This window comes from Suncus etruscus, chromosome X (assembly GCF_024139225.1).
Source record: "Suncus etruscus isolate mSunEtr1 chromosome X, mSunEtr1.pri.cur, whole genome shotgun sequence".
NCBI lineage: Eukaryota > Metazoa > Chordata > Mammalia > Eulipotyphla > Soricidae > Suncus > Suncus etruscus.
The window spans coordinates 9,601,117-9,624,601 of record NC_064868.1 but is presented as its reverse complement, the minus strand read 5'-3'; the positions used below and the strand labels follow the sequence as shown (position 1 = coordinate 9,624,601).

At 47.5% G+C, this 23,485-nt stretch overlaps 1 protein-coding gene across 1 annotated transcript in view; it reads left to right on the top strand.

The window, feature by feature from the left end:
- TXLNG (taxilin gamma) overlaps positions 1-22,375 on the top strand; it is a 54,472-nt gene extending 32,097 nt beyond the window's left edge. Inside the window, exons 4-10 of the mRNA XM_049766797.1 lie at positions 7,757-7,927; positions 9,896-10,090; positions 13,150-13,269; positions 15,270-15,344; positions 18,025-18,117; positions 20,169-20,264; positions 20,953-22,375. Coding sequence (XP_049622754.1) covers positions 7,757-7,927; positions 9,896-10,090; positions 13,150-13,269; positions 15,270-15,344; positions 18,025-18,117; positions 20,169-20,264; positions 20,953-21,159 — 957 coding nt within the window. The 3' untranslated portion in view covers positions 21,160-22,375. The remainder of the gene's footprint in view (positions 1-7,756; positions 7,928-9,895; positions 10,091-13,149; positions 13,270-15,269; positions 15,345-18,024; positions 18,118-20,168; positions 20,265-20,952) is intronic.
- Positions 22,376-23,485: the final 1,110 nt, after the last annotated feature.

The window sequence follows — 23,485 nt, the reverse complement described above, 5'->3', positions numbered from 1 at the left end:
AGTGTTTAGAGGTTACTCCTGGCTCAGGGAATTATTGATATTGGTGCTGAGGGGCAGGAAGACCATCTGGGATGCAGGGGATTGAACCTGGATCGGCAGCATGCAAGGCCAGCACCCTCCTCACTGTGCCCACCTCGCTTGGGTCTATGGAGAGTGTTTGGAATGCAATTGGGATTTGGATGCTAAAATGAGCTTTTGCCTTAGAACAGGAACTCTCACGGGCTGCGCCTGCAGCTCCTCTGTGAGCAGCCATGGCCATGCACATCAGAAATGCTCTGCCAGTGTGTAGCTGTCCAGATGCATCCAGTGCGTTGGTTCCCTGCTGTGGAGGTGCTCAAAGGGCCCCAGGGGCATCACACCCAGGAGCTCCATGAATGCAAACTACCGTCTAGCCTTGAGCCCATATCTCTGGCTCCTTCTTTCTCTACTAGTCAAGGAATCACAGCTCCTTTCCTGGGGGTGCCCGTGTGCCTGGCATCCAGCAATCTGACTTCTTTTATTTGGAGTACCAGGAAGCCCTGTGCGTCATGAAAAGGGCTGCGACCAGGCCCACACACTGTGGCTAGAAGGTAGGCTTGATAAAAGCAGTGCTTCGACCGACTGAACAACAGTCTCAGCTGGGTTCATCCGCTTCACAGAGGAACATGAAGGCACAATGTCACGGGTCTGCCCCGACCTGTGTTAGAACAGCTACAGACAGCCTGGGATGGATCGGGAGGAGAAGGAACCGAGCATTGCCCAGAGCACCACATTCTGGGGCACTAGGTCTGGGTGCACCCAGGAGTCAGATTGAGAGGCTCCCAGGTGGTAAGTGTGGCTGCTGCTAGCTCTGAGGTGGTCTCAGGGTGGCTTTTCAGCCTTTCCGTGCAGGGGGCGGGCACTAAGCACACCCACTCATAAGCCTTTCACTGAAGTCTTGTGTACACATTTAGAGTCCGAGTAAACATACAATGGGCAGAACACGCACTGCTTTCAGCGAAGCTTCTAAAACTGGATTTCTTGCCATTACACTTGGCTTTCAAGGTAGCAACACAAAGGCTCTGTAGCCATGAAACCGTCAAAGGAGTTGCCTTTTCTTTTCTTTTTTTTTTTTTTTTTTGGGCCATACCCAGCGGTGCTCAGGGGTTACTCCTGGCTGTCTGCTCAGAAATAGCTCCTGGCAGGCACGGGGGAACCTATGGGACACCGGGATTCGAACCAACCACCTTTGGTCCTGGATTGGCTGCTTGCAAGGCAAACACCACTGTGCTATCTCTCCGGGCCCAGGAGTTGCCTTTTCACGAGCCTTCTCCAGACCCTTTTCTTGACTATCACAGTTCTCTTGCCTTTTTGTGCTAACAATGTCAGATGTCTCTGGGGATTGAAACCCAGCTTTGGGGAACAGGTGGAAGCGAGCACTGTCCTGCCTCTGGGGGTTCCCAAGGTGCTGGGCTCATGGGCCTCTCTCAGACTTTCAGTGCCACTGGTGCCCCTTTTTCCTTGGTTGTATTGGTTCTGAGAGTGAAAGCATCCCGGTCACTGTGGAGATGTGTTTGGCACCCCTCCCCTCATTCCTTTGGCTGCCTATTTTCTGCTCTTTCACTTTCTAAAATCTAGATTCAGGGTCCGAGATGTAGCTCAGCTGAAGAGCCTTTCCTCCCCCAGGGCTACCACAGAATCAAAAATAATTACAATTTATTCACTGTACTAGTTCCATGGGGTGGGATGGGAACGACCCCCTCTTAGGCTTTTTTTTTTTTTTTTGGTTTTTTTTGGGCCACACCCGGCGGTGCTCAGGGATCACTCCTGGCTGTCTGCTCAGAAATAGCTCCTGGCAGGCACGGGGGACCATATGGGACACCGGGATTCGAACCAACCACCTTTGGTCCTGGATCGGCTGCTTGCAAGGCAAACGCCGCTGTGCTATCTCTCCGGGCCCCCCCTCTTAGGCTTTAACGTGCATTTCATGATTCTCTAGATGCACTTGGGAGGATTGCCATCCTTATGAGAGAAATGAAACTTGATGAACTTGTATCCTTGGGAGCAAAAGAGAATTTGGGGCTGGGATTATCTCAGTGATACAGTAGTACACGTATCTCATATTTATGTTCAGATGCAGAAGGATTAAGGATTTGTATGTAAAATTAAGCTTTAAAAGCTTGGGGGGGGCGGAGCAATAGCATAGCTGTAGGGCTTTTGCCTTGCAAGCTCCAAAGCCGGATACTCTGGTTCAATTCCTGGCATTCCATATGGTCCCCCAAGCCTGCCAGGAACAATTTCTGAGCAAAGAGCCAGGAGTAACCTCTGAGCGCCAATGCATGTGACCCCCCCTCCAAAAAAAAAACTGCCTTTAGGCTGGAGCAGTGGCGCAGCGGTAGGGCCTTTGCCTTGCACAAGACTGACCTAGGAAGGACCGTGATTCGATCCCCAGGCATCCCATATGGCCCCCAAGCCAGGAATGATTTCTGAGCACATAGCCAGGAGTAACCCCGGAGTGTCACCAGGTGTGGCTCAAAATAAAAAAAAAATAATACAAATAAATAAAAGCTTCCTAGGGATGGAGAGATAGTATAGCTGGTAGGGCATAAAGTGGAGTTAAGGGAAGGATTTCTTTTTTTTTTTTTTTTTTTTTTTTTTGGTTTTTGGGCCACACCCAGTGATGCTCAGGGGTTACTCCTGGCTATGTGCTCAGAAGTCGCTCCTGGCTTGGGGGACCATATGGGACACCGGGGGATCGAACTGCGGTCCATCCAAGGCTAGCGCAGGCAAGGCAGGCACCTTACCTCTAGCGCCACTGCCCGGCCCCTTGGGAAGGATTTCTTAAAACAAAAAAAAAGTACTATCAGAAAAAAGACTGAAATTTAGAAATGAAGATTCCTTATTCATCGAAAGAATCTTTTTTTTGTTTGTTTGTTTTATGGGCCACACCCATTTAATGCTCAGGAGTTACTCCTGGCTAAGTGCTCAGAAATTGCCCCTGGCTTGGGGGACCATATGGGACGCCGGGGGATCGAACCGTGGTCCTTCCTTGGCTAGCACTTGCAAGGCAGACACCTTACCTCTAGCGCCACCTCGCTGACCCCAATCAAAAGAATCTTTTAAAAGAACTCTAAAATCCATGAAAGGACAGGGATGTAGCTCAGCAGTAAGTAACGATAAAATATGTTAGAAACTGGGAAGAACATATTTTCAGCAAAAATAAGAGGTGGGCCCGGAGAGATAGCACAGTGGTGTTTGCCTTGCAAGCAGCGGATCCAGCACCAAAGGTGGTTGGTTCGAATCCCGGTGTCCCATAGGGTCCCCCGTGCCTGCCAGGAGCTATTTCTGAGCAGACAGCCAGGAGTAACCCCTGAGCACTGCCGGGTGTGGCCCAAAAACAAAACAACAACAACAACAAAAAAAAGGTGGTTTAGGGCCAGAGAGAGGGTTCAGGGGTTAAGGTGCTTGTATTGTGCGTTGCTGATGCTGCTTTGATCCCCAGGACTGCATAGGGTGCCGTGAGCACCACATGAGTAAGCCCTGGCACCAGGTGTGGTCACAAATGCCCCAGTACAAACAAGTGAACAAGATTTAATATTCAAACTAAGGAAAAGGAAGGAGGAAGGCTGAGAGAGAGCTCAGAGGGTGAAGCACATACTTTGTTTTCAGGAACCCTAGATTTGAATCCTGCAGATGAACTGAGTGAGACATTTAAATGGCATTTCACAGAAGTGTAGATACACATTTTTGTTGTTTTAGAGCCCTCCCCAGCCTTTCTCAGCTTATTCCTGACTCAGTGCTCAGGGATCACTCCTGGCAAGACTAGGGATACCGTATGCAGTACAGGGGATTGAACCTGTGCCAGATGCATGCAAGACAAATGCCCTGCCCACTGGACTATCTCTGTATCCTCATATATTTTTCTTTTACTTTCTATTTTTTCCTTTTTAATGGACTTTAAGGGCCACAGAGAAAGGACAGGCACTTACTTGCATATGATTGATCCCACTTAGATATCCAGCACTGCATATGGTCCATGCCACCTGGTACGGTTCAAATCTATGCAGCACTCTCTCTCTCCCCCAGAAAAAAAGGACTTTATTTAAGAGATCTTAACAAAAAAGTAAATCAGGACAGAGTAAGAGGCCGCTTCCTGTCCATTGTAAAGGAGAAATATGGGTCTGTGGGTATAGATAGATGTTAAATTTGGGAACATACCAGGCAGTGTCAAGGAGCTGTTCCTGGCTCTGCTCAGGCCACTCTGGTGCTGAGTAAGGATTGGGACTGACTGTATGCAAGGCAAGCCGCCCCCTACCTGAACTATTTTTTTTGGGGGGGTCACACTTGGCAGCGCTCAGGGGTTCCTCCTGGCTCTATGCTCAGACATCGCTCCTGGCAGGTTCAGGGGGCCATATAGGATGCCGGGATTCGAACCACCGACCTTCTGCATGAAAGGCAAATGCCTTACCTCCATGCTATCTCTCCGGCCCCATTACTTTAACTATTGAACCATCTCTCCTGCCATCTTTGTTTTGGTTTTGGGGCCACACCTAGTGGTACTTAGGGAGACTACTCTACTCAGAGCTCATCATGCCTTGTTGAGCTTTGTTTACATGTGAGGCAAGTGCCTTAACCACTGTATTGTATCTTCCTCTGCATTCTCTATATTTTGTTTGTTTGTTTTGGGGTCACACATAGTGGTATTCAGAGCTTACTCCTGACTCTTTTTTTTTTTTTTGGTTTTTTTTGGGCCACACCCGGCGTTGCTCAGGGGTTACTCCTGGCTGTCTGCTCAGAAATAGCTCCTGGCAGGCACGGGGGACCATATGGGACACCGGGATTTGAACCAACCACCTTTGATCCTGGATCGGCTGCTTGCAGGGCAAACACCTCTGTGCTATCTCTCCGGGCCCCACTCCTGACTCTTGAACTCAAAGATCTCTCCTGGCGGAACTTAGGGGGATCATATTGGGAGCCAGGGAACTCAGGTTAGCTGCCTACAAGGCAAGTGCATTATCTGCTGTACTATCACTCTGGCCCCCTTCCCTTTATCTTGAGCTATTGGCCCTATATTTTTTAATTAATCCATTAATATTTTTTGTTTATTTTTTAGTGCCAGGGATCAAACCCAGGACCTCACACATGCAAGAAAAGCAGGCATTCTATTACTGAACCGTGTCCTCAGTGTCATATGCTCTAGTTATTTTTCAAAATTGGAGTGTTAACTAGGGGTGTGGCTCAGTAGGAGAGTTCATGCCTTGCATGACTGAGAGACCTTGGGTTTGAGCCTGAACATCCCCACACACCCCCAGAAAAGTGGAATATTAAAGTCTGTGGCCAAATCTGTCAAGATCTGTTTATTTTGTAAAAGCAAGCTAAGAATAATGGTTTTTGCCGTATTTATCGTACTATAAGATGCACACACACGTGCCCCCCCCCAAAAAAAAAGATGAGTGGAAATGTCTGTGCGTCTTATGGAGCGAATGCTGCCTGGAGCTTATTAAGCCTGAGTGCAGGGGAGGAGAGCATATACTAACCACTTGACATCCACAGTATTACACTCCCTCTATTGTGCAGGCATACCACATCGTCAGAGCAATCAGGTTAACACACTTTCACTGTCACATATAGAGCTTTCGTTTAAGGCTACTTTGTCGCTGCTGCGATTTTTATTTTTTATATCAATGAAAATGTATTTACAGAAATGGTTTTCTTTATTTTCTGATGTAAAAAAAAAGTTAGGAATGTGTTTAACCAGCTGTGGACTTGCAGGTTGGTTGTTCTCAGCTGCTGTCTCCTGATGGCATCTCACATTATGTTTTTTTAAATATTTTAGTATGCTATTTGCTTTAGAATATTTTTTCTTGTTTTCCTCATCTAAAACCTGTGTGTATTATGGTCCGGTGCATCTTAGAGAGTAAAAAATCTGGTACATTTTAGGGGCTTTTTTTTTTTAACGAGAGCAATTTATTTGGGGTCTTCTGGGGAAGGATCAAAAACTGGTGTCCTTGGCCAGCTTGGATCTCCCTAGCCATTGCAACCACAGAAAATAGTTGTTTTTCTTAAAACATTTTCCGTTTTTTTTTTTCAGAATCTAAAATACGTACTTTCTGACCTTTATGGAAAGCTGGCCCCTGAATGTTTTTGCTGCACCCAGAATGCGTGAGTGCTCACAGCATACTCTGTAGCAGTACTCTGTGGAAATCACACTAACCATATGTGGCTATTTGAAATCATTTCATTTAATAAGCCAGCTCCTTGGCCAGAGATGTGGCTCAACTGTAGAGTACTTGCCTTGCATGAGTGAGGTCCTGGGTTTAATCCCTGATATTGTAAAAAAAAAAATTAATAATAATAATAATAGTAGTAGCGGCAAAGATCAGGGCTTTCCCAGGTCCTTAAGGGATTATGTGTGTGTGTGTATGTATATATATATATGTGTGTGTGTGTGTGTGTGTGTGTGTGTGTGTGTGTGTGTGCGCGAGCGCGTGCATGCAGGAAAGGGAGCCCAGAGGCAGTTTAAGCAGAAATAGTAAGTAGTAAGCAAAACTTTTTTCTAGTAGTTTCTGCAAAGAATTGTTAACATTGCTAAGAAAGTCTATGGTGAAGGGAGGTATTCTTTTTATGACTGAAACCCAACTACAGTCATGTTTGTAATCATGGTGCTCAAATAAAAAAAAAATTATTTTTTGGGGTTTTTGGGCCACACCCGGCAGTGCTCAGGGGTTACTCCTGGCTGTCTGCTCAGAAATAGCTCCTGGCAGGCACGGGGGACCATATGGGACACCGGGATTCGAACCAACCACCTTGAGTCCTGGATCCGCTGCTTGCAAGGCAAACACCGCTGTGCTATCTCTCCGGGCCCAAATTAAAATATTTTAAAAAAATTAAATTTTAAATACAAATAACTATAGTAGAATGCCTGTCTCGAATACAAGCAGGGGATGAGAAAGGGGGAGGGAGGAATATTATATTGGTGAAGGGGGGGTGTTCTGTTTGTGACTATAACCCAACTATGATCATGTTATTTAAATAAAAAATATACTTTAAAAAAAAGCCTGTGGCCTGCTAAGATACAGGGTTATATTCACTGGGGCCACTAGGTGTCACTGTTGCTTTAGAAATGGAGATCCAGCCTCATTTTTCTCTCCGGACGTCTTACAGGCTGCCATCTTCTCTGTCAGTGTCCAGAGTACCCTGGAATCCTTTCCTTTGCTCCACAGTTAAAACCCCTGTGACTCTCTGCCCGCAGCCATCCTGGTTACTGCTGCCTCAGTGCTAATTCAGAGGCCCTGTTCTGTATGTGTTTCAGAAGAGGCAAACTCTGGGGTGATGGGTGTCCAGAAAGGTTTTGGGAAATTGCATTTCGGGTGTTTCTAATAAGAAATCAAAGGGGCCGGGAAAGTGGCGCTAGAGGTAAGGTGTCTGCCTTGCAAGCGCTACCATAGGACGGACAGCGGTTCGATCCCCCGGCGTCCCATATGGTCCCCCCAAGCCAGGGGCAATTTCTGAGCGTATAGCCAGGAGTAACCCCTGAGCGTCAAACGGGTGTGGCCCAAAAACCAAAAAAAAAACAAAAACAAAGAAATCAAAGAAATTCAGGCTGTTTCTTTTATTGGCCTCCCACAAATTATTTACTTGGTTTTCTACTGCAAGTGAAAAAGAGAAAAGGCTTGGCAGAGTAGCATGGCCAGAAGCATTTAAAACACAACTTACACCCCAAAGTTGGGTTTTGGAAAATGCACTCTGTTGATCCACAATACAGAGGTTCTCACGATGAAGTGATTGTTCATTTTAGCTGGAGGAGAGCAGGAATGTTCAGAAGCAAATGAAGATTCTTCAGAAGAAGCAAGCCCAGATCCTGAAGGAGAAAGTCCATTTGCAGAGCGAACACAGCAAAGCTATCTTGGCAAGGAGCAAGCTGGAGTCTCTCTGCAGAGAACTTCAGCGTCACAATAAGACACTAAAGGTTAGTTGGTTCATCGTTCTGGTTTTTGGTGGTTCTAACTGACTTGTCATAGAATTAGTGTGTACCGATTGGAAACCAATCTTTGTCTCCTTGGAGATAGATCCAACCTGGCCTGGACAAGAAAAACCGACATGAGGTGGTTTCTGATTTATTTGGGGTGTTTTTTGGGGGTGTGCATAACCAGTGCTACTTAGAGACTACTCATAGCTCAGTGCTCAACAGATGACTTCTGACTAGGCTGAGGGATCCATGTGGTGCCAGAGATCAAATCTGGGTCTCCTACACAATAAGCATCATTCAACTTCTGGTGCCTTTTCGCTGGTCCTGAGGTCGATGCCATAATCACTGCATTTCTGCTTGCACCCATGACCTCACCAGCTTCAAGCTGCCAGCTTCCTGTTGAGCACCGATGTAGTTGGTCAGGTCAGGACACTTGGTTGCAGACTGTGGGCATGAGTTGGAGAAGCTGCTGAGGTGGTTACTGCCCCACAGCCTAAGTGCCCTGGGGTTTCCTTTAAGCCCCCAGTTTGCCCCTGGTTGCTAAGTGCTTTTTAGACAGGCTTATTAAAAAGGAAAACTAAGCAGGAACACCTGGAGGGAGGAGGAAAGAGCAATGACCAGGCCAGAGGGTACAGTTCCTTTCATTGGGGTGCATGCTCTTTCCTGGATTAGGTGTCACTCAGAGGAGGCAGCGGTTTTCTCCCCCCTAGCGAATAAGTCAACTGTTTGGATTTGAGCCCCCCAGAAATCTCGTCAGCACTTTGATCCTAGCACAAGTTGAATGTCATCATTTCAGGTTTTCAGGTCCATACCGGGCAGTGCTTTTGGCTCTGTGCTCAGGGGGGTCTCTCTTGGCAGTGCAGGAGGCCATATGGTGCCAGAAATCAGACCTCCCTCCTGTGTGCCCTGTATGTGTGGGCTCTGGTTAAAAGGCAGCTTTGGAGTTTTGGTTTTAGGGGGCGACATTTGGTAGTGTTCAGGGATCACTCCTGACTCTGGGTTCAGGGATCATTTCTGGTGGAACTCTGTGGTACCAGAGATCAAACCCGAGTCAGCTGCATGCAAGGCAAGCACTTTCGTGCTACACTGTCTGGCTGTTTTAAGGTTTGTGTTCTTTCTGCCCCTTCTAAGAAGTACATGTGACCCAAAAGGAGTCTGTAAGGTGGGACCCTAGTCTGCCTGTCTGGCTGCCCCTATACCATCCTGCCTGGCTGCAGGTAAACCCATAGGCCTGGCTTTGGGGACAAGCGCCTTATAGCTCAGGAGAATGTGGGGTTGGTTGATTTGGTTGGGTTTTTTATTTGGTTGGTTTTCTTTGTTTTTGTTTTTGGACAACACCCTGGCTATGAGCTCAGAATTTGCTCCTGGCAGACTTGGGGGACCATATGGGATGCCGAGGATCAAACCCACATTGGCCACATGTAAGGCAAACATGCTGTTTGCTGTTGCTCCAGCCCCATGGTTTTTATTTTCTTATTTCTTTGGGGGGATTTTTGGTGGTTTTTTTTTTGGTTTGGGACCACACACCAGCTATGCTGAAGGCTTACTCCTGATTCTGTGCTCAGGGCACCATATGGGGTGCCTGGGATCAAACCTGGATTGGCTGTGTGCAAGGCAAACACTCTTCCTACTATACTATTCCTCTGACACTGAAATGTGTTTTTTGTTTGTTTGTTTGTCCTTTAAAATTTTTTATTGAGGGAAATGTGTCTTAGTTGGTGTGTAACACTTGTTTTTATAGCCAGGCAGTTGCTGTCTCCCTGTTTGCTCTTGTCCTTTGGATAAGATGCTGTAGCATATATGCTTTCTGGGACAGAGAAAAGGGGGGAAGGGGAACAACTCCCAGCAGAGCATCCTGGACTGTGGCTGTGCTGAAACCCAGAGCCTGCAGCTACTCAGCTACCGTGCTGAGTGCCCCATCTCCACCGGTAAGCTGGTGCCGGTAACACAAGTGCTATGTGTCCACAGGAGGAAAACCTGCAGCAGGCGCGAGAGGAGGAAGAGCGACGCAAGGAGGCCACAGCACACTTCCAGATGACGCTCAATGAGATCCAGGCGCAGCTGGAACAGCACGATGCACACAACGCCAAGCTGCGCCAGGAGAATGTGGAGCTGGGCGAGAAGCTGAAAAAGCTCATCGAGCAGTACGCTCTTCGGGAGGAGGTACAAGCACAGGGATGGGGACACGGCCGGGTTGGGCCAGGAGGTGAAGGAGTGGCCATCTTGGAGCATCATGTCAGGTGACATCAGATGGGTGTGACTGCTGTGGGAGAGCCAACTGTCTCCCTACTTGGGGACCCTGGGTCTCCGTCACTGTCCTCATCTGCTTGATATTGCCCTGGCTCCAGCTTTTCATGTATTCAAAGGGGGCTCAGGCCATCTGGGCAATGTTCTCACCACTCACAAGTGCACCCAGCGTGGCTGCAGCTGCCCAGGGTCACAGGGCTCCAGCTAAGACCCAGCAGAGCTCAGCTCATGATGACACACACAAGGGGACAGCCAGCTGGGCAGGGGGAGAGCAGTGAGTGCATCTGGCTTCAAAAAAATTTTGGAGGCACTGCAGTGATAGATACTTCTTATGAGTAGGGCACTTCACTTACACATGGCCAACCCAGGTCGATCCCCAACACCAATATAGTCCCCTGAGCACTGCTAGAAATCATTTCTGAGTGCAGAGCCAGGAGTAAGCCCTGTGTACTGCCAGATGTGGCCCAAAAATCAAAAACAATTTTTAGTAACTTTTTATTTAAAGAACTATAGTTTACAGTTATTGATAGTGTAATTTTAGGCATATAATTCTTTAAAATTTACTTTTCAAGGCCAGAGTGACTAGTAAAGAGGGTAGGCTGCTTGCCTTGCATGTGACTGACCTAGGTTCTATTCCCAGCATCCCTCTGGTCCCCTAAGCACTGTCAGGAGTAATCTCTTAATGCGGAGCCAGGAGCAAACTCTGAGCACCACTGGGTGTGGCCCAGAAGCAACCCCCTCCAAAAAATAACTAAGAAAAATAATTTGAATGCACACCCTGCTTTTTACATATGTAAATTGTGGTTTTAGGTGAATTTATTTTTACATAAGGAAATAAATTGGGGCTGGAGCAATAGCACAGTAGGTCGAGTGATTGCCTTGCACACAGCCAACCCAGATTCAACCCCTGACATCTCATTTAGTCCCCTGGGCACTACCGGAAGTAATTCTGAGTAAAGAGCCTGGAGAAACCCCTAAGCACTGCCAGGTGTGGCCCAAAACAAACAACAAAAAGACAAAGACTTATGTGTCCTCCAGCCCATGAGTTCCAGCCCTGGGCCCTATTGGTTTGAGTTTGAGTACAGCTCCTCTAAAACTGAGTGCGGAGGGAGTGCCAGAGCTTGAACCCAGGGCCTTATACTTGACTGTGGTGCTTGGGGTGGTGGGGACCAAGCAGTGCCAGGGATTGCACCCATCAATCTTGTTCAAGTCTGTTAAGTCCCCTACCTGCCTGGGCTATTTGAACCATATCCAAAATGCTGTGGTATTTCCCTGCGAACTATCCCGAGTGGGAACCTCAGAGGTAAGGATAATATTAGGGACCAAGGATAGATGCTTTGCTTTTAGGAGGCCCCAGTTTCTTCCTTGGCACCCCCGATACCTGAGCACTGTTGTAAATTACCCCCATCCCCCAAGTACCAAGAAAAGAATGGTCTCAACATGCAAAACAAAAGTTATTCATAACAATACTAAAAGTTGGATAATTTTTTCAAGATGTCCTCAATGTATCTTCTAAAATATTGATTTAAGTTCTAAATAAATTCCATGTGACTGGTTGATGTTTGAAATCTCAAACATGATTGCCTCTTCTATTTTATTTATTGAAATAATTTTGGTTTTTGGTCCCATGTAGAGTAAAATTTGTTTGCTTCTAAAGCCCTCAGTTTTCTTTTCTTTTTTGGGGGGGTGGTTTTTGGGTCACAACCAGCAGCGCTCAGGGGTTACTCCTGACTCCACACTCAGAAATCGCTCTTGGCAGGCTTGGGGACCATACATGAAAGGCAAATGCCTTACCTCCATGCTATCTCTCCGGCCCAGCCCTCAGTTTTCTTAAAATTGCTCATTTTGTCTTGTTGTCCAGTGACAGTTACTTTATAATAATGTAGAAAATTAAAAAAACTATATTTCTTATTTCAAACATACGGTGTCCAATTTTATTTTCAGCTGCTTTTGGTTTGTTTTTGTGTTACACACAGCTGTGCTTAGGGCTTCCACTTGGCTTTGCATTAAGGAATCACTCTTGGTGGAACTAAGGGGACTCTCTGTATTATCAGGGGACAAATCTGAACCCAGGCCAGCAAAACGATCATTTACCCCACCATTCTAGCTTTGGGACCCGAAGTCCTGTTTGTTTTGAATACAGTCAGATGTCCTTCGCTCCAGGGAGACATTAATGGTTAAGAGATTTCTAGGTAGAGGCAGTTTGATGGGCTCTCTACAAATTTAGGCTGCCTTCTTCTCAGTTTGCCTTTTCCCTTGCACCAGGAAGGTAACCAGGAGGGTTACCTTTTCTGCCTCTGAAAAGGAGTGTTCTGGTGGTTTTCTTTTATATAAATAACCACCTGACAGTTTAGTTGGGAACAATGAGTTTTTGCCGAATAGGTCTAATGTTGGCCAGGCAGCCAGTCCCTTACTACAGTGTTGCCTCTGATCAGCTTTTTCAGTGCTGCAGGACCCTCATTCTCCCCCTTGGCCCTGGAACAGAGTTTTAGTCCAAGGCCAGCCACTAGCCAGACTCCTGCTGTTGGAACAGGCAACCTCTCCTGGGGGATCAGGGCATATTGAACCAGGGACTGAGACACTTAGCAATGGGGTGGGCAGTACTGGCTGCTTTGTGCAGTTTTCTCCTTGTACATCTTGTGCTGGGTTGCGAGCATTCTTCTGAGGACTGGTGTTCAGTAGGCAACAAGGCACTTGAAGGGGCTGAGGACTAGGCACTCTGCTGGAGGAATGTACTTTTTAAATAGGCAGTTTTTTAGGATGTAGGAAGTGCAGATTTGCACGTTTGATGGCCTCTTCTGAATGGGGCCAGCAGGGGGGTTAGGACCAGGTGCTCCAGTGGTGCTGGAGATGGTGTGCAAACAGAGGAAGGCACAATGTGGTGCTGGCAGACGGGGAAGTAAACTGGAACAGGGCTGCTCATGGGGTCTCCCCTGGACACCTGAATGATGGACGCCACTTTGCTTTTCCCGCAGCACATTGACAAAGTGTTCAAGCACAAGGAACTCCAGCAGCAGCTGGTGGATGCCAAACTCCAACAGACGACACAGCTTATCAAGGATGCTGATGAGAAGCACCAGCGGGAGAGAGAGTTCGTAAGTCCCATTTCTACCCATTGAGCAGTCAGGCCCAGGGGAAGGGACCTGCTTTTCAGTGGCTCTCCGGCCTTTCTACAGGGCATCCAGTGGAAAGCTCCACTGGACCACAGCCAGTCAGTTTGACTCCTCATAGACCAGACTTGTTAGACTTACTTCTTCAGCACTATTCACAGTATGAGGATAGTACCTTCTATTGGGCCACTCAACTGAATATTCAGCTTACCAGACATGGATGACAAGAAGTCACTTGAAACTAGGGAAAGCATTTATATTGGTACAGTTTTACCTTCCCTGAGAAGATTTGACACTTAGCATTGGTCCCAGAGTACATGCTACGATTCTATTGCCTGTAGTAACAGAATACAGTGAACTCTCTTATTTAAACGTTCTTTTGTTCTGGGTTTTGGGCCACATCCAGCAGCATTCAGGGATTACTCCTGTCTCTCCGCTCAGGAATCACTCCTAGCAGTGCTCAGAGATGGGAGATAGGCCAGGAACCGAATCCAGGTTGGCCATGTGCAAGGCAAGCACCTTACGCACTGTGCTATGGCTCTGGCCCCTCTAGATTTAGATGTAATAAGCAGAACAGTGAAGGGAGTGATGAAGAGGCGAATGAGAATTGTTGGCTCCAGTGCTCACTCAAGTAGATAGAGCAGGCCCAGGAAGTGTGCTTGACAGTTTTGTTCCCAAGAGCGCTTGGTGGACTGGCTGGGCAAGCTCGCCTCTGGACCGGGTTAACACAATACCTTTTCCACACAGCCCAACTTTCCCTACAAACTGACGGGGGGAGGGGGATTCCAGATTTCATATCCACACGTGCACAGGTTTCTACTTTCTGGCTAATAGACTAACTTTCCAAGGTTTCTTTGTACTTGGCTACATAACTTCATAGCTGCCTGCCATACAAATTCACTGTGCAATTTTTTTCTTTTGGTTTTTGGGTCACACCCGACAGCACTCAGGGGTTTCTCCTGGCTCTATGCTCAGAAATCGCTCCTGGCAGGCTCGGGGGACCATATGGGATGCCGGAATTCGAACCACTGACCTTCTGCATGAAAGGCAAATGCTTTACCTCCATGTTATCTCTCCGGCCCCACTGTGCAATTCTTTAAACTAGCATCCACTTTAAACACAACTTTTAAAAAAGTGATCAGAACCGGGTTTATTTTGGTTTTTTGGTTTTTGTCCACACCTAGCAGTACTCAGGTTCACTCACTCCTGGCTCTGCACGCAAGAATCACTCCTGGCAGGCTTGGGTGCCATGTAAAGTACTGGGGATCAAACCCAGTTGGCTACATTGCAAGGCTAGTGCCCAGCCTGCTTTCTATTCTCTATATCCCCCAGAAACCGGGGATCTTTCTAACTTTGTCGCTTAACTGTTTTCTTTAACCCTACTTTTAAAACTCAGCAAGGAGAGGGACTTTTGAGTTACTAAGCTAATTTCAAGAGTTTAGCCATGTTTTCTGCTAACACCATTATTATTGGCAGTGCTCTGATTAATTATTTTCACCTGAAATAGAATAATTTCATCCTTATTATAAACCATATTAGACCTCCAGGCTATTTTTCTTAAGTAGTAAAAGATGATTTCTCAAAAAAAAAAAAAAAAAAACCATGGGGCCATGGAAATTGCATGGAGGTAGAGCATTTGCCTTGCATGCAGAAGGACAGTGGTTTGAATCCCAGCATCCCATATGGTCCTCCGAGCCTGCCAGGAGCAATTTCTGAGCATAGAGCCAGGAGGAACCCCTGAGCACCTCAGGGTGTGACCCAAAAACAAGAACAACAAAAAAGATGATTTCTACATTCCTAAGTGTTGACAAGTGAAACAGATAAAAGAAGATCCAGGTAATTGGCAACTGATGTAACAAATTATTTCCTTTATAGATTGTAGTTCTTGCTTAAATAATGAGTAGAAGGATTAACCCTAGCCATCTGGTCATTGTAGTCTTATTTCTAATTTCTGCTAGTATTTTGCCAAAATGTTTGTTTTTCAGTTACTAAAAGAAGCAACAGAATCAAGACACAAATATGAACAGATGAAACAGCAAGAAGTACAACTAAAACAGCAGGTAACTCCTTGGCGACAGGGAGTGGTCAGATTTGTAAGAGGAAAAGCCTTGGTTTGTTTCCTTTTTTCTTTTTTCTTGGTGTTGGGGACTCAAACCTAGGATTTCAGTCCTGTGAGGCCTTTTGCGCCCAAAGGCTCTTTCAGTCTTGTTGCAAGTGGCAGGTTCTATTTTTGAATTACTGAAGAACATACATGCATATGTCATACGTGTGAGTGAGTGAGTGATCCTTGTGTCAGCACACTCAGGGTGGCCCTTGCTTGCTCACCTCAGTCCTCTGCTCTGTGTTGCCCAAGCTTTTGATATCGAATCCTTGGCATCCCATATGGCCTCCCAAGCCTGCCAGGAGTGATTTCTGAGCACAGAGTCAGGAGTAACCCCTGAGCACTGCCGGGTGTGGCCTCAAAACAAAAAAAAAAAGTCCAGAACTCATTGCCGAGACAACAGATGTCCAGGAACAGTTTGCTGAAATGGAGAGGGGCCAGGTAAAGTTCGGCAGAGGGGAAAAAAGGTGTCCCAGGTACAGGACTTACACGGAGCAGTATTGGTCCAGTGAGTGCTGGGACACAGGTGGCCAGGTGCCATCCCCTGGGGATGTTAGGGACCGCTGTGGCCACCCTTTCTGCACCCTCTGCCCTCCCCTGGCTTTCTCTGGTCGATATTACCTGGCCAGTATGTAGAGTCCCAGCAGAGCAGTGTTTCGGTCCCCTCTGTTGAGTGTTCACTGGCTGATAGTGCTGGACAACTCCAGCGTAGGATTTTGGGTGGGGGGATGGAGGACACTTGGTAATGTTCAGGGATACTCCCCATAAAGTGCTCGAGGGTCTATTCTGTTGTTTCTCAGGGGATCATGCAACCTGGGGATTAATCCATGCTTCCTGTATCATAAAGCATGTTGAAGTAAGAGGGGCAAGTTTTGCCATCCAAGGGGACTGTTGCCCCCCTGGAACCCCTGCCAGAGTTCTAGTGTTCTAGTGCCCCAGTGTGTGCCTTTAGGGGCATTTCCTAAGCTCTGAGGTCCCTTGGACACTTCTGCTGATGCTTGACCAGGTAGGGTATGAGACACAGTTCAATGTTTGAGCTTGGTAGTGCTGGGGGCCTCCCCCAAGGGTGTTCAGGAGCCCTGAGGTGCAGAACGGAACCAGAGTGGCTTCTTACTAAGCAGGCAGCACCCTAATAACTCCTCTACTGTCTCCTGGACATGGCTTTTGTATCTGGAAACTTTTGAATTTTTTCCTTTTGTGGGGGGCAGGGGTTGTTTGGATCTGGATTTTGATTTTTTGGGACCTATTTTTGGGGACTAGGGTCACTCCCAAGAGTGGTGCCAGTGATGAGTCTGTGTCTGAGCCATCTCTGAGCTAAGGTCTGGATTTGGGGGGTATCTTTGAGTTTCTAGTAGAAGTTCATGACAGTAGAAACCACTTGATCCCTCCTTTCTCTCTCGGATGCCGCTTTCTTCTGGCACAGTCTCAGAGCTGTGGTGAGTGGGCGCCTGTCGCCTGCTGGTCTGAGGGAAATTGTCACCATTCATCTGTGGGCTGCCTTTCCAGTGGAGGTCTCCAGGCTTGTCTATGTCATGAGAGGATGTGGACCAATTCATTTGTCTGTTGAGATAATCATGAGATTTGCGTTTCTCATGCTTTAATGTGAGGGTCACCTGTACATATTTGCGGGTGTCGAAGGATCTAAGCCTGTTGGCTGCTTGCGTTCTCACATGCTACTGCACTGGCTGGCATTTGGTTGGGATGTCAGGGTGTTCAGCACAGAGGCCTGGGCTTTAGTTGCACCCTGCCTTTGCCTTCTCCCAGGAGGCTGAGAGGAGTCTTTTACTGTTGACAGTCAGGGTGAATTCCCCATGGGGTCTCTGGCCTGCACTTCCCTTGCTCCTCTTCCTGGTCTTGTCGCTAGGAACCCCTCTTCAGTTACCCTGATTGTCATCTCTGGGGAAAGTGCTGCTGACAAGGTCATGATGTGATAGCTTCAGGCCACATGTTAGTTCTACACTTCGAGTTCTGTTGCCTGTTTTTGGGTGTATAGGAATTAGGGGACCTCTAGCAGACACGGGCACCCTGTGTCTGCTTCACTGACACATGCAGGTAGACGGGGTGAGTCTAATGCAGAAGCTGCTTCACCAAAGCTGGTTGCCAGCAGGTGCACCACAGGCCAGGCTTTGTGTAACCGTGCAATACTGCCGCGTGTCACGCCACACCTGTTCTGGGAGCCCCCGTTTCCAGGCCTTTCCCTCACTAGTGCCCAGCAGAATACCAGGCCTCAGCCTCAGTGTCTGTGTGTCCAAAGTAGGCCCATGCATTTTTATTTCTGTCCCAAGTCATGCCATTTTAACCCTGTTGTGTTTAGTTTGGACTCGGGACAGAGCTCAGCAGTGGAGCACTTGGTTCGCAGGCAGGAGATCTGGCTTCAGTCCCCGGCACCACCAAAAAAAAAAGAGGGCGGGGCTGTAGCAAGAAGTATATTGGGTAGTGGGGAGGGGACTGCCCCAAAGGTGGCTGACCTGGCTTTAATACCCAGCCATTGGTCCCTCAAGTCTGCCCAGATCGATCCCTGAATACAAGGCATCAGAGGATCCCTGAGCATCGCTGGATATGGCCAAATCCCCCCCACACTCTAGAGTACCACTTTTGTAGGTTATTTGGAACTCAGAATATTTCTTTTTTCCCTATAGCTTTCTCTTTATATGGATAAATTTGAAGAATTCCAGACTACCATGGCAAAAAGCAACGAACTGTTTACAACCTTCCGCCAGGAAATGGAAAAGGTATTTGTTTGTTCTTAGAAGGGAAGCAGACCCCGCAGTTTTTCTTCTCAGGGCATTGCTGAAGTCTTTGATGCTCCAGTGGCACGTGCAGCCAGGCCTTTGGGCTCGGCTCATTAATTGCTTGATGCTGTGGCAGTTTCTTCTGTTCATTTTGTTTATTAAATCCAGTTGGTTGGAAAAAAACTGTGGATTCTTTTCGGGTTTTGTTTGTTTGTTTGTTTTGGATTTTGGGCCACACCTGGCAGTGCTCAGGGGTTATTTCTGGCTCTCTGCTTAGAAGTCACTCCTGGCAGGTTCAGGGGGACCATATGGGATGCTGGGGATCAAACCCAGGTCCATCCCAAGTTGTCCACATACAAGGCAATTGTGCTATCACTTCAGCCCTCTTTTTGGTTTTGTTTGAAGCACTTCAGATAGTCCTCTCCTCCTGCTCGTCACAAGCACTGTGTCTTAGAAATCATATGGTTTCAGGACATCTAAGCACAATTCATGCATGTCTGGGCCGGTGTCTACACACAGATACATGCTGTCTTTCCACTTTTTTGCCCTTTAGCAGGCTCCACTAAATTATTTCCCTGCGTTTGCCCCGAAAACAGGTCTTCTGTTTATCTTGTACTTCCCTACCTATATCAGGAAAAAAGATCTTTGATGTCAAGCTAAGAATCAGAGTATCTATCGAAATGTATATGCCCATGTTGCTGTGCTTCATCTGTCACAGCCCATGCAATGAGCCTTTTAGAGTGGCAGTGGCTAGGCCTGGTCGTATGGCCTGGCTGTGCTCCACGCATGCTCACAGAGTTCAGGGCTGTCCTGGAGGCTCTATACTGCTGGCTGGGCACATGTGCTGATCACGTTTTAGCTGCATCTTCTAACAGAGTTGCTGACAAGATAATTCTATACCTTTCTGCCCCTCTTTACAAGGAACTAAGATACCCACCTGTCTTTAGATAGCTGAGTGTTCCAGAGAGTTCCTGGCCCTTCACAGTGCTCAGATGACCCCCTTTAGTTATTTTTAGCCCCAGAAATGTGGGGAATTCGGGGTGCCGCAGAGGGGGTGCTCTCAGCTCTGTGTGGCAGTAAAGGCCAGTACTGCTTGTCACTGCCCTGCTGGAGCCTTGGCACCTGCTCACAGTCCTGGCACCAGGGAGCCTTGTCAGCACCACCCTGGGTCCGCACAAGTTTTCCTTGCCCAGCCCTTGCCCACTCTGCCTCGTGCCATTTTGTAGGGAATGAGCCACAGTACAGGGCATGGAAGTTTGGCCATTTCCCTCCACAAGTGTGTGACATTAGCCTTCTTGGTGGTTGATAAATCTCATGAAGAACTTCTAGGTTCTTTGTTTTGGGGCCACACCTAGCTGTGCTCAGGGCTTAGCCTGCCCCTGCATGTAGGGTTCACTTGAAGCAGGGCTACAAGGACCATAGGGGGTGCTGGGGATCGAACCCTGGTCAGCAGCATACAAAGCAGACATGTGGCCCACTATACTTGGGTTTTCTTTTTTAAATGATAGGGCCACACCCAGCAGTGCTCAGGGATTACTCCTGGCTCTGTACTCAGAAATCGCTCCTGGCAAGCCCAGGAGACTCTATGATATGGAGTATTGAACCCCCATCTGTCCTGGTCGACCATATGCAAGACCAACACTCTGCCACTGTGCTATCACTCCGGCCCTGGGTTTTCTTTTTTATCAGGGTCACTCCTGTTTATTCCAGCTTGGTGCCTGTGGTCTGGTGGGTTGATCCTTGTTCAGCCCACAAGCTGCTGGGGCTAACCCAGCCATGCTAGAAAGGACTCCCTCACTTTGGGGCCTGTTTTCTCTGCATCAAAAATCAGATAAAAGCCTTGGAAACAGAGACGGGCTTTGTTTTTCTCCTTGACCCCCTTACCTGACTTACTGATGCTCTTCTAGCAGCTTGAGATAAGCCTGACTACAGCACAGGCCACAGCTGTCATCTGGGGGGTGGCAGGAAGGAGCTTCATAAGACGATGTGGGTATTAGTGTGTGGAGATCATTAATAGAAGAGTTTCAGTTTGCAATTGCGTTGATTCACAGATGACAAAGAAAATTAAAAAACTGGAACGCGAGACCATCGTGTGGCGCACAAAATGGGAAAACAATAACAAAGCACTTCTGCAAATGGCCGAGGAGGTGAGGTGGTGCCCCAGTGTGCTTAGTGGGCAGTGGACACTGGCCAGAACTGGGGAGCGGGGCACTGCTTGATAGCAGGGCCGACGGTCCCCCATTTCTCGCCCACTCAGCCCTGCCTGAAGCGGCTAGATTTGGCTCCCGCAGCAGCTTCTCAAATTTGAGCTGCTGTCAGACCCCCCCACCTGTCCGATCCGGCTTGCCAAGCACCCCCTCTGAGGCAGCAGGCGGTGTGGGAGACCGCCTTCCTCTCTGACAAGTAGCCTCCAAGCTGGCACAGGCCGCCTTGAGCAGTGCCAATCAGCCCAGTTCTTGGGCCCTTCCCGCACCAATGTGGTCTCAAAGCAGCTTTCTGGCAGTGGAAAGGCATTTCTGCCAGCACTGATTGCAGCCGAGTCCCTTGTTTTCAGTTAGGCCCTTACGTTTTTAGATCTTCTTGTCTAGTATGTTGGGTTTGGGGCATTTCCTTAATGCTGGGTCCATCCCTAAATGTGTGAAAAGTGGATTTAACTGCAAGACTCCTGTCTCCCTAGAACAAAATGTGTTTGTGTACACGCTGTGATGATGAGCTAAAACGTTCTTAGATGGAACATACACAGAACGTGTTCAGGAGGGAGGAAGGCGGCCACACTGTTATGGCTCAGATACTTGATTATATTTGGTTAAGACAGAACTGATTTTTCTCCTCCAGAAAACGGTACGTGACCAAGAATGCAAAGCCCTGCAGGTCAAGGTGGATCGGCTAGAGAAGCTGTGCCGGGCCCTGCAGACAGAACGGAACGAGCTCAGCGAGAAGGTTGAGGGCCTGAAGGGGGGCAGCCCTGCAGAGTTGCGCTGCTGCGCTCCAGGCGCCCCTGCCGAGCTGGAGCCCGCCCCTGCCATCGAATCGGTTGACTAGGACCCCGTGTGGGCCTAGTATGTATGGAGAGCTCTATTTTGTGTAAAACTTTCTGTTAGTAGTAACTATTGGTTTTGTGGTGAAAATTTTTACTTTTTCTACCATATCTGTATTTTCTTAGAACTACTGGACTTCCGTGGTACAGGAGGCTGCTTAGCAGTTTCAGATAGTTTTATTCTCCATTTTCTCAGCTCTGTTGCACACCTGCCTCATTTCTCTTCCACTGGAATGCATGTAGCCACTGCCTTCTTCCCACCCTGCCCTCACATAGGGTTAGCCCAACCCAGAATTTCCCTCGACAAGACCAGCCATTACCAGGAAGGAAATGCCTGTTTTAACATCCTGGCCCTTTTTATTCAGAAACAAAACCAACATTAGTTTTATCTAATAACATGTTAAGTAAAAGTAAAGCTAGTGTTGGGTCAGAAACAAGCATAGCATTTGAAATTCAAATTTAGTTCTGGATATTTATACTGACAAATTATACAATAATCCCAAATCCCTCAATTTTTTTTAACAACGAAGTAGACAGGTTAAAAAGACCTACGTTACTCAGCTGGCTTTGGTTTCAGTTTAGTTAGAGCTGGTGTGTATGGACCACTGTGGAGTAGCGGGGTCCAGTTCACCTTTCTCAGTCCCCCCAGTACTGCTCTCCAGTTTTTTGAAAGGGACTTCAGTTATGGGGCCACAGGTTATACTGAACTCATTTCTAAAATAGCACAACTGGAATTTGGGAAAAACGTGGCAAAAGTTCATCCAGGTCTATTGCTTATGCCTTCTGTCTGTTGCTCACTCTTTCAGTTACCATCCCAATGTTCAAAGAAACAAACCAGTATTATCTAGGTCTCCACGTTTGGGAGGAAAGGAGCTTTGGAAATTAAGTGCATCCTCTTTAGGTTATTGCAAAAAACTAATCAGACTGCACGGGTGGAAGTTAAGCCTTTGTCCCTAGCACAATTTGCATTGAAATGAAATTCAAATGATTTATGGAAATCACGTGTTGTTAGCACATTCCACTGAGCAAAGCTATTGAACTGACACCTCTGAAATGCTATTCTGTCCAGTTTCAAGTTTGTCAAGTAAGGCTGCCACATTCAGGCTCTAAACTGGCATTAAGAACAGACAGTTGGGGGCCGGAGAGACAGCATGGAGGTAGTGTGTTTGCATGCAGGACGGTGGTTCTAATCCTGGCATTCCATATGGTCCCCCGAGCCTGCCTGGGGTGATTTCTGAGCGAGTGCTGCCAGGTGTAACCCAAAACAAACAAAAAAAAAAGAAAAAACGAACTGATAGTTGGGGGCTTGGAGTGATAGCACAGTGGGTAGGCCATTTGCCTTGCACGTAGCCAAAGCACCAACCGGGTTCATTTCCCGGCATCCTATATGGTCGCCTGAGACTGCCAGGCTACTGAGCACAGAGCCAGAAGTAACCCCTGAACTCAGCTGGGTGTGGCCAAAAAACCCACTCTCCTTCCCCCACACACACACAAAAAAAAAGTTCAGCCGGAATGGTGGCACAAACCTTAAGGCATCTGCCTTGAGCAGGCTAGCCTAGGACAGACCGCAGTTAGATCCTTGGGAGGCATCCCATATGGTCCCCCAAGCCAGGAATGATTTCTGAGCGCATAGCCAGAAGTAACCCCTGAGCATCACCGGGTGTGGCCAAAAAACAAACAAACAAAAAAACAGTTCAGTATAGGAGAAACAGCACCTGAAAACTCTGATGTTACCAATCATATTAGTCAAAGGGCCAGATGACAGAAGCCCACTGAATAGACAATAAGTGATCAAAACAAAACCAACCACCCCCACCCTATCGCCTCTTTTGGCTACATTTCCTCTCAAGGAAATGAATGTATGAAATGTAGTAAATAACCACATAATAACCACATTTCTCAGCCCCCGATGTGTGACTCCTCCTACTGTATCCTGTCATGTATGTAGCCCACCACATTCTGTGGTGCTTGTTCTGTGTGGAAGATTGTCACATCTGGAGCCTGTTGCATACTCTCAAGGGTAGAAAGCATTGTGATTAACAGCACTTTGGTCTGCTTTTGGCTTACTATGTATTTTTAGCTAGATGCTTTCATGGTGTTTCAAGGATATAGATTCTGTCTGGGATTTGTCCTTTCAGAGTCTTTTCCCTCCCTCCATTACTTCCTGTGAAAAGAAAACCAATGGGGTCCTCCAAGGATACTCTCCAAAAGTAATCACCTCACCACCAGCCCAGTGTTGTGGCTTTATAGCACACCCTCTACCTGTTGATTCTTGAACATTGCAATGCTACTAGGCTGGCCCAGAAAAGGTAAACAAATGTCCAATTCGCT